The sequence below is a fragment of the Condylura cristata genome, unplaced genomic scaffold (assembly GCF_000260355.1).
Source record: "Condylura cristata isolate star-nosed mole 26May11 unplaced genomic scaffold, ConCri1.0 scaffold00012, whole genome shotgun sequence".
Taxonomy (NCBI): domain Eukaryota; kingdom Metazoa; phylum Chordata; class Mammalia; order Eulipotyphla; family Talpidae; genus Condylura; species Condylura cristata.
In genome coordinates, this window is record NW_004567113.1 from 22,140,433 (window position 1) to 22,151,346 (window position 10,914).

At 36.3% G+C, this 10,914-nt stretch overlaps 1 protein-coding gene across 4 annotated transcripts in view; it reads left to right on the forward strand.

Moving 5' to 3' along the window:
* The window catches only part of LOC101619287 (UDP-glucuronosyltransferase 2A1), a 37,196-nt gene that overhangs the window by 23,514 nt on the left and 2,768 nt on the right, over nucleotides 1-10,914 (forward strand). For 2 of the 4 annotated variants that reach the window (XM_004681242.2, XM_004681245.2), the window contains 3 exons: nucleotides 5,894-6,042; nucleotides 8,826-8,913; nucleotides 9,328-9,547. In XM_004681242.2, the coding sequence (XP_004681299.1) occupies nucleotides 5,894-6,042; nucleotides 8,826-8,913; nucleotides 9,328-9,547 (457 nt within the window). Of the gene's footprint in view, nucleotides 1-1,618; nucleotides 2,340-5,893; nucleotides 6,043-6,938; nucleotides 7,071-8,825; nucleotides 8,914-9,327; nucleotides 9,548-10,914 lie in introns of those variants that run through there. The other 2 variants (XM_012724068.1, XM_004681243.2) reach the window with 2 other exon arrangements.

Below are 10,914 nucleotides of genomic sequence, written 5' to 3' on the forward strand. Positions count from 1 at the left end.
CTTTAAACAAACCACAACCAGAAATTAATGTTTAATTACCTAAGACAGTGCAACTCTCTAATACTTTGTCATAAATTTATCTTTCTATCTTCTAAAAATATCTGTTTGGGTTTTTTTTTCAGCAAAAGTGATCTGAATTTTCAATAAAATATCTGTTTAAATTATTGAATTGGATATAGTTATTTATTTATTTTTATTTATATTATATTAATTATTGTTCATTTTTATACAATATTTGATATCCCCTAGAGTGGCCCCATAGTTGTCCCACCATCACCTATGACCCATCACCATAGTTCCTTCCTCTCCAGTTGTGACCCCTCTCCTCCCCTTCCCTGCTGTACGCCTCATATCTATGGTCAGCTTACTAGTTTTGTTTTTGATCTGACCTTTTGTTCGGTTTCTCTATCTTCCACATACAGGTGGAAACCACTCAGTTTTTATCTTTTGCTTTCTGACTTGTTTCACTTAGCGTGATTCTTTCCAGCTCCATCCATGTTGCCACAAATGGCATTTTATCACTTTAGCCCCCAAACAGACAAAAAATGGATGAACTGAATATAATTTTTAACTACATATGACTCTTGATATAACTGTCATACATTTTAAAATATAGGTACAATAATATTCTATGTAACTTAAATACTGTTCCTAAGAGTGCTAAATGCCACTCTTAAGAACGTACATAATTATAGCAGGTGTATAAAGGACCAGGCGAGAAAATAAGAATAATGAACAGCCATATACCAGAGACATTTTGTGGGGGTTGAGTGGGGAATGGGATCAAAAAGGGGTGGAGGGAAGTGCACGGGACTATGGTGATGGCACATGGGTGACTCGGTGATGGGAAACCCATGGGGATTACAATTGAGATGAAAGCAAAAAAACGTACAAAATGATGTAAAAATAAACTGTTATATTATTAAAAAAAAGAACATAGATAAAACATTATTTTATTATTCTCTTTCTCCACCAAACAACCTCCTTCATGGAATTTGTCCCTCCTTAATTCATCCTTACCAATGAAGAGCCATCTCCCTTACATTGCTTACATTAGTTAAATGACATATTTTCTCCAATAATTGGTGAACTCATTTTGAATTAGAACTGTATCTTGTTTCTAGATGAGTTATTATGTCCTGTGCATAACATAAGACTGGCATAATTAAGTGCTAAAAATTGCTTGTTGATTGTATGAAGTATGAAATTATTAGAGAGAAACTGGCATTGGAATTGTATTGAAATATAAATGGATGATAGGACAGTGATTTATAACTCTGAGATGCAAGTGCTCATGGGTTTAATCAGTATCTCATTAGAACTCTCACATTATTTGTAAAGTCATTTAGAATATGTGCTTTTTCTCTATTTTAACATATTTAATACAAAACTCTTAGAATGTTGCAACCATTTACTTGAAACTATTTAAATATTTAAAATCTCTGCCTAGAGAACTGTCAGATAGTACTGTGCCCACTCATCACTAATGATGAAGTTCCTTGAACGCAAATGTAAGTTTATAGCTCTAGAAGTTAATTTTTAACTTCACCTAGATTGCCACTCACTTCATTGTCAGGAAATTAGCCTCTGAACAGCAGTGTGTAAGGAAGCTGCTGCCATGGTGAAGGAAAAATGGATTTTGACAATTCTGCTGCTGCAATGTTGCTGCACTGGCTATGGATTCTGTGGAAAGGTCCTTGTGTGGCCTTGTGACATGAGCCACTGGCTCAATATAAAGACTATCCTGGAGAAACTCACAGAGAGAGGTCATGAAATAACCGTGCTGGTTCCTTCGCACTCTTTTATCATTGACTACAACAAGCCTTCCACACTGAACTTCCAGGTAATCCATGCTTCGTCTGACAAAGAGCATAGTCTAAAAGTGATGGAAGAATTTTTGGTGCTATCTACTCAAGTCTTGCCAAACTTATCACGTTGGCAATCAGCAATAAAACTGCATGAATTTCTCCTTAAAATAACTAGAGAGACTAAACGTTTGTGTGAGAATGTAGTCTACAACCAGACAATGATGAGGAAACTCCAGGAAACCCATTATGATGTGATGGTTATAGACCCTGTGATCCCCTGTGGAGAGCTGATAGCTGAGTTGCTGGCTGTCCCTTTTGTGTATACACTAAGATCTTCTATGGGTGACGTTATGGAGAAACACTGTGGAAAACTTCCAGCTCCACCTTCCTATGTGCCTGTTGCTGCAGGGGGACTAATGGACAGAATGACCTTTCTCGAAAGGGTAAAAAATATAATGTTTTCAGTTATGTTTGACTTTTTGATGCTCCAAAATAATCGACTTTGGAACCAGCTTTACAGTGAAGTATTAGGTAAGAGACTTTGTTTATCATTTTTAGCTAATGATTAAAAGAAATTTAAAAGATTTAAGAAAAGTCTGGAAAAATGAAAGAACAATATTTTACAAAATTTTTGATTTCCAAGTAAAATTGTCCAAGAGATAAAAATGTACTGCAATCAATAACTAATTGGAAAGATAAGGTAAAATATTTCTACCCTTGGTTTCACTTTCCTCACAGTGTCCAACCATTTAGAAATACCTTAATACATAGTAGAATTATCATAAAACAAAACAAAACATAAAGTGCACTAATGTAAATTCAGTGAAAGATGTATTTTTGGTCAGATGTAAGATATGACAAATAACACTGGAATTTCACAGTAGAGATTTCACCTCTCATTACTTAAAAGTATGTTTTTTGTAAAAGTATAAATCTCTTTCCCTGACTTCAGTAATAAACTGAAATCTGAGCTATATTAACAATGGGATTAAATTTAATATATATTATACTTTATTTGGATTTTGCTCTATAAGTTTTGAGAGTCGTGATTCTTATATACAAATCCATCACATTCTCCTTTGGGACCTGAGTCCTGCCATTCTTACCTCTCATGTTTTTTTTTGGTTCTTTTTTTTTTTCTTAAGATTTATTTATTTGTGCATACAGAACTGTGGTACAGGCCAGAGGTGCAGGAGGTGGTGACAAGATTCACCAAAGACAAAATGGGGAGCAGAACAGGCAGATCCACGAAGTACAACTGCTGAGGGGAGCAGCGGGCGGGTCAGGAGAGGTCTGCCGCGCCATGTGGTCACCTCCGGTACAGGCCAGAATCAAACTTATGCTGAAGTGGCTTTAGCTTCTTAGTGCTGTGCTAAGAAGGAGCACACACGAGGGAGGGCCTTTCATGTGTTTTTAATGAAACTTCAGATTAATATCATATTGAAAGCTTTAACAAATGGAATTAGGAAAAAAAAAAGGAAATAACAGCCTGTGAGAGATCAAAACAATAAATTAAATAAATTGATTTTTAAAAGAATGTAGGAGGCCCTCCCTGGTGGCGCAGCAGGTTAAAGCACAGTACTAAGAAGCTAAAGCCCCGCATGAGTTGGATCCCCACCTGCCCTGGAGGTGACCCACAAGGTGCAGCAGACCTCTCCTAACCTGCCTGCTGCTCCTCTCAGCAGTGTACTTCGTCAGTCGGCCTGTTCTACTGTCCACTCTGTCTCTGGTGAATCTTCTCCCTGCCCCTGCACCTCTGGTCTGTACCCCAGTTCTCTATGCATAAATAACTCAATCTTAAAAAAAAAATAAGAAGGGCAGCCCAATATGCATCTGAACTTAGATGATTCAATATCCTTTTTATTAGGACTCAAAATCACCTTAATATGTAACATGTATCAGAAAGGTCATTTATTAATAATATGAAAATTATAATTGTAAAGTAACATATCCCACTTTGTTTTGTTTAATTTTTAACTTGAAATAACTATTATATTAGTTTATTTTTACATATTTTTGTGCATTTTTCCATCTTAGTTGCAATACCCTTGGGTTTCCCATCACCAAGCCACCCATGTGCCATCACCATAGTCCAACGTATTTCCCTCCCCCCCCGTTTTTGATCCCATTCCCCACCCCACCCCCACAAAATGTCTCTGGTATATAGCTGTTCATTATTATTATTATTTTCTCCCCTGGTCCTTTATACTCCTGCTATGAGTGAAATCATCCACTATTTTTCCTTTTCTTTCTGCCTTATTTCACTAAGCATGATGTTTTCCAGCTCCATCCATGTCCACTTTATTTTTTATGTCAGTGTAGTATTAATGCTTTTCTGTAAGTTAAATTTTTTTAAGTATAAGCCAAAAGGCAACAAATATTTTCTGTAAAGGGTCAGATAGAAAATGTTTTAAGTTTGTTGGGTCACATTTTCTTTGCTGCCACTACTCTGCTGTGGTAGCTAAAGAGCCAGAAACATTATGTCAGTAATTGGATGTGGAACTTTTTATTTCCAAAAATAGGAGCTCTGTGAATATGTCAGGCTGCAGTTTACAGCCCTTATTTAAGTTATTCCAAACTGAGATAAAAAAAAACTAAAGATCAATTCTGTTTCAGGCTCTTAATCTTTGTTACATTTTTAAAACTACACTACATTTCTACACTCATAGTCTTTATGACTCAGAGTCTTAATTTTAAATTTGTGCCTTGTTACTTAAGAACGCTCGTTATAGCATAAAGAAAAACAATTATGTAAAAAACAAAAAAATCAGTGGTGGTCAAAACATGAGCTGAGGTGAGGAATAAATTGGCAGAACATAGAGGACACACAGTGCAGTGAAAATATTGTTATGATGCCTGATGAATACATGTCAATTTACCTTTGTTTAAATCTCTAAAATCTACAACACCAGGAGTTAGTGCTAAAATAAACTGAACTTTGGTGATTATGATGTATCAGTCTAGGTTCATCAGTTGCAAAACAAAACAACAACAAAAAATGCACCACACTCTTGTGAAAGGGGGATTATTGTTCAGGTTTTTTTTTTTTCCCTAAAATTTAAAACATGTTTTGTCTGTGTGAAAAAGTCAACTTAATCATTTATAAATACTTCTCCATAAATTTCCTAAAATCAATACTTACAATACATCCCTTACAAAAATATCATTAAAAGAGCACTAAAACATGTGTGTGATTTTGGTGATATGTCACCTTCTAAAGGAAATTATACTTAAATTACTCAGTAAATTCCTGCTAATAAAATAATAGCAATTCAAACGATGTGATGGGATTTGACTCAGGAAGATAGGACAACTGATAGTGGTGGCATTCTTAGACAATATAAATGAAGTAAAAATAATTTAAAAACGGGGAAATAGACTAGAAATCGGAAAACCAGTGAGAGATTATGTTGTGCCAATACGATGGGACTAATCTTTAATATGCCGTTTTGTTGAAAACAATATCACATTTATCACTTTTGGGAATTATAAATTGTTTTATTGACTTTACTTTTGTGAAAGTACAACTATCTATAACTGTTCTTTCACTACCCAAACATCCCCTTTTTCTCCTACTGTCTGCCCATCTTCCTGTCTTCTTATCTTCCCTCCCATTCTCCTTCATTCCATCTCTCCTTCCTTCCTTCTCTAATTCCCCCCCCCCTTTTTGTAAAAAAAGATTATTTGTGCATACAGAACTGGGGTACAGGCCAGAGGCATAGGGGCGGTGAGAGGATTCACCAGAGACAGCGTGGGGAACAGAACAGGCAGATCGACGAAGTACACGGGCTGAGGGGAGCCGCGGGTGGGTCAGGAGAGGTCTGCCGCGCCATGTGGTCACCTCCTGGTGGGAATCGAACTCATGCAGAAGTGGCTTCAGCTTCTTAGTGCTGTGCTTTAACCTGCTGCGCCACCAGGGAGGATCCTAATTCCCCCTTCTTTTTAACATCTAGATGTGATAAGGAATCGATGGTGTCTACATTTATTTTTTTCCTTAATATCTTATCAAAAAATTACTTGTACAATTTTTCCCCTCAGTAAACATATGTTAATAGCTTCCACCATATTTTCTTCATTTTCTCCAGGAAGACCTACTACATTATGTGAGATAATGGGGAAAGCAGAAATTTGGCTAATGCGAACATACTGGGATTTTGAATTTCCTCGTCCATATTTACCTAATTTTGAGTTTGTAGGAGGATTGCATTGTAAACCTGCAAAACCATTACCTAAGGTAATGTACCTTAAAAGAAAATTCTAATTTTCCTTCAAGTGTACAGGTTCAGTTACAGAGATATGCTTCTGAGTATCTTCAGTTTCCTTTTCCAAGACATAAGGGTCTCTGGCAAATTAGATCACTTCTTTTTAGACCCTTACTTTGATATTCAAGATACAGAATGGAGTGAAGTGGCATGATAAATGTGTGACACATTTCTAGAAGGTGACACATAGATTATGACTTAAAAGCTATTTATCCCAGACTTTGCTGTGCCCAACTTTCACAATGGCAAGTGAAATGAAAAGTTTATTTTCAGGGAAATATTTATTTTACATGCTATGGGCATGCGCCTAGTGTCATACTCTTGCAGCAAAACAGAGAATTCTCTCATAAATGTTACTATGAATGACTCTAGCAGTAATTTAAATATGCTATCATTTTTTAAAACATATTCCTGGAGATCCCTTTCCTAGAAATTCATTTTTAATCCTACTAATCAAGGAAAAAACTGAACATGAGAGAATATCTTGACTACCTAATAGGAAGTTGATTCAATTTGCTAATGATTTATTGGTATAAGGTTTTTTATGGACTTCTTCAGAGGAGTATTTTTATGACTTTACAAACATCTTTGTAGGGTCATAAAATCAAACCTTCAGAGTAATAGCTCCATGTATCATAAGAACTTTCTTTTATTTTCTATTCATCACTTGTTTCTATGCCTCTATTTGCACTCTCATTATAGAGTTAAGTTATAGTTCTCAGAGATGTATTTCCTCTATATAAACCAGATTGTTCTATGTGGAAGAGGGCAGAACCAGTGTAGCAATGTTTCTGACACTTTCTCTTGAAGAACATTTTTTCCCCTCTGTGATCCTTCATTTTTATAATAAAACATTTTATCTCTGTAGGAAATGGAAGACTTTGTACAAAGTTCAGGTGAAGATGGTGTTGTGGTGTTTTCTCTAGGATCAATGGTCAAAAACCTCACAGAAGAAAAAGCCAATCTTATAGCCTCAGCCCTTGCCCAGATTCCACAGAAGGTCAGTAACTAACTTTGTAAGTTAAACTGTAGGCAATAGTACTCTTTCCATATCAAACTTGAAATTCATTATAGACTGAGCATAATGGACACCACCTCTAAGTAAAAGTTTCTCAAAACATTAAAGTTATGTACTGGGGTACATTTGACTGTAAGCCTACTGGAACTTTGTATTACTATAGAAGTTCATTTTATTATGAAATCATTTATTTTCAATGAAATAAAGATAAAAATATCAAGATCCTAATAACATTTTACTGTTTGCTGTCTTGTGACCCATAATGAACACTCACTCCCAAAAGTTCTCCAGAAAGGGAGAGAAAGATTAGAGATTAGAAAAGAACCATGCTCAGGAAGATGCATTATGTCTCTATTTTTATTAAGCCTCTATCAGAGTGCAACTGGTTTAAAAGTAGACACAAAATCTTTCTGAAGTGCATTTTTCTACTTTTAAAAGTAAAAATCCTATTATTTCTTTCCAAACTATGAGTTTTCTAATTTATGGTAGTCATTAACTTTGATTTTATTGTCCTTACAATTCAGGATTTCTATATTTTATATACTTCTATTGATTAGATAGCTTAGGATTCTTTGTATCTGTGTATTACTTATGGTACATGCAATTCCACAAAGATAAAGTGTACTAATTAGACCTGGTAAAACTTTGGATTTTCTTTTATAAACTTCTTGTTAAAAAAGTTCACAACCTGCTAATTTTTAGTCTGAAAGTTGTCTTACAGCATTCCCCCAAAGAAATACATACATATGTCAGTCAGTTAAAGTGCAGAAGTGCAGCACTATATATATATATATATATATAAAACATAAGGTTAATAGCCTAACATTGTGTGGCATTAAATAGTGGGATATGGCCCTCCCTGGTGGCCCAGCAGGTTAAAGCACAGCACTGAGAAGCTAAAGCCACTTCCGCATGAGTTCAATTCCTGCCTGCCCCAGAGGTGACCACATGGCGCGGCAGTCCTTTCCTGACCCGCCCACTGCTCCCCTCAGCAGTGTACTTCGTCAGTCTGCCTGTTCTGCTCCCCACTCTGTCTCTGGTGAATCCTCTCACCGCCCTTGAGCCTCTGGCCTATACCCCAGTTCTGTATGCAAAAATAAATAAATCTTTAAAAAAAAAAATAGTGGGATATAAGCAAACTCATTCCTTATCTCATCCTCCCTTAAAGCAAAGTTCATTGTATTTTTGAAAGAAATGTCATTTAGAATGTGAAAGAATCATTTACTTACATAAATACATCTAAATAATATTTGTGTTTATTTTAAAGCTTTTATACACCCATACACTGATTGACTAAATGAATACTTTATTTCGCATTTCTTACTTACAATCAACTCCCAAAAGCACGTAAGTGACAAGTGTCAAAATAACACTCTTTCATTGATTATTAGCACAAGCCCTTTTGAAAAATGTAGATGTGGGTCCTTCCTACTACTGCAGTCAGTTAAAGTGCAGCACTGCAAAGCTAGCCCCAGCCACTACAGTGCAAGTTTGATACCCAGCCTAAAAGGTGACCGACATGGTCACCTGAACCCCAGTTCTGTATGCATAAAGAAATCTTTAAACAATAAAAGAAAAATGTAGATGTGAATATTCCGATAGCTTTCAGTGTTTGCAAATATTTTTCTCAACTATCACACCTAGTAGTGTTGGGGTACATGATTCATAAGTAACTCTAGTCTGAACATACCTTAATTGGGTATTTTACTTGCAAAATTAAAGCATTGTCTTCCACAGGTTTTATGGCGATACAAAGGAAAGAAACCTGCTACATTAGGAGCCAATACCCGGCTCTATGATTGGATACCCCAGAATGATCTTCTTGGTAAGACAGGGCAAAAAAAAGCTGTGCAATTGGATGATGGAAAAGCTAAGTAACTGTTTAACAGCAAGAATATTTGGAAGTTGTGTAATAATTTTAAATTTTCACTTTTTAATTGCAGCTTTAACGTTTTAAATCAGAGTTAATGAATTGGTATTCACAAGAGAGCACTTCTGCTTATACCTTGCTACTCTTCAAGTTTCTATCTCAGTTCAGATACCACCTCACTGGAGTCTTCCAGACAATACAGAGGGAATTATTTAATCCTTTACTTGCAATCACAGTTTTCTGAAATAGCTGTACCCCCATGTGCTCAGTTTTTGTAAAAGATGCCAACTTCTTCATTGAATTGACCTCTTTTTTCCTGAAATTCTATCAATGTATTATAATGAAATCCTCACCCATTTCCCTAACTAGGTCATCCCAAAGCAAAAGCTTTTATCACTCATGGGGGAACTAATGGCATCTATGAAGCTATTTATCATGGAGTTCCTATGGTGGGAGTTCCCATGTTTGCTGATCAGCCCGATAACATTGCTCATATGAAAGCCAAAGGAGCTGCGGTGGAAGTGAACATAAACACAATGACAAGTGCAGATTTGCTCAATGCCTTGAGAACCGTCATCAATGTACCATCGTAAGTACTGCTGCTTTTGAATGCTTACCGTTGATTATGTTACCATCATGCTAGAACACTAGCATAAGAGGCTACTGTAGATACAAAAAGTTTTATACAACTGTCCTGGTAATCACAAAACAAAAATTTGGAGTAGAGACACTTAGAAGAAGTGATGAAACTGAGAAAACACCAGGGAAAACCCATCCAAAATGAAAGGCAAAAGAACTTGGAAAAAGAATCAACTGAAAGTTAAAACAACCAGAAAGCATCAGATGGAGAGGTAGATGAAACCCAATACAGCAATAATTCCCTTAAATGTGAACAACTGGTTCCTGGTGCCACTTTAAAGAGATATTTTCCTAACTTACTCTACCACATTTCCTTTTTTTTAAAGGTTTATTTATTTATGCATACAGAATTGGGGTACAGGCCAGAGGTGCAGGGGCAATGAGAGGATTCACCATAGCCAGAGTGGGGAGCAGAATGACAAAGTGAGGGGAGCAGCAGGCAGGTCAGGAGAGGTCTGCTGCACCATATGGGTCACCTCCCCAGTGTGGATCGAACTCACAGCAAAGCAGGGCTGCAGCCAGCTTCTCAGTGCTGCACTTTAACCTGCTGTGCCACCAGGGAGGGCCAGTCTACCACATTTCCTGGACATGTGTAATTAATTTATTAATTCTTTATAGTGCTAGTTTTTTCATAATTTATTTTATATCCTTTATTATCCTATTCTATAGCCGGATCTTTAATCTCTTATACATAACCTCTACTTTTTCAATTACAGTTCAAATATCCTCCTTTTTAAATTATGTATTATACTTGATTCCATTCTAATTCTGTTATTTTCATGTTTATTTCAATAATACCAATTCCAAATAGTTAAGCATGATTTTCATCTTGCCCCTCAGTATATACCCTGAATTTTCATAGCTTCCTTTTATTTAAAACTGTTTCCAGGTTATATCAGATTTAGTTATTTATATTCATAGATAAGCTTGAAGGATAATAAAAACATTCCACCCATATTACTAAAGTCTAAAATTCAGACTGTAGGGGAGAAAGTAAACTCAAATGGAATTTTGTGCAACTTTTAAACTGAAACTAGTCTGTGTAGAATCATATGCACCGAACACTTGTACCAGGATTTTCTAAAGATGGACACTGTTTCCACCTCCAAGTGGGAAGGCACTGAATAGTGCCTTTAAATTCATCTTAAAAGTCAGACTTGGGCTCTCCCTGGTGGCGCAAGGGATTAAAGCACCGCGTTATGAAGCTCTAGATGCCACTGCAGCACAAGTTTGATTTCCCGCCAGGGAGCTGATCCACATGGGGTGGCAGACCTCTTCTGACCGGCCAGCTGCTCCCCTCAGCAGTGTACTTCAGTA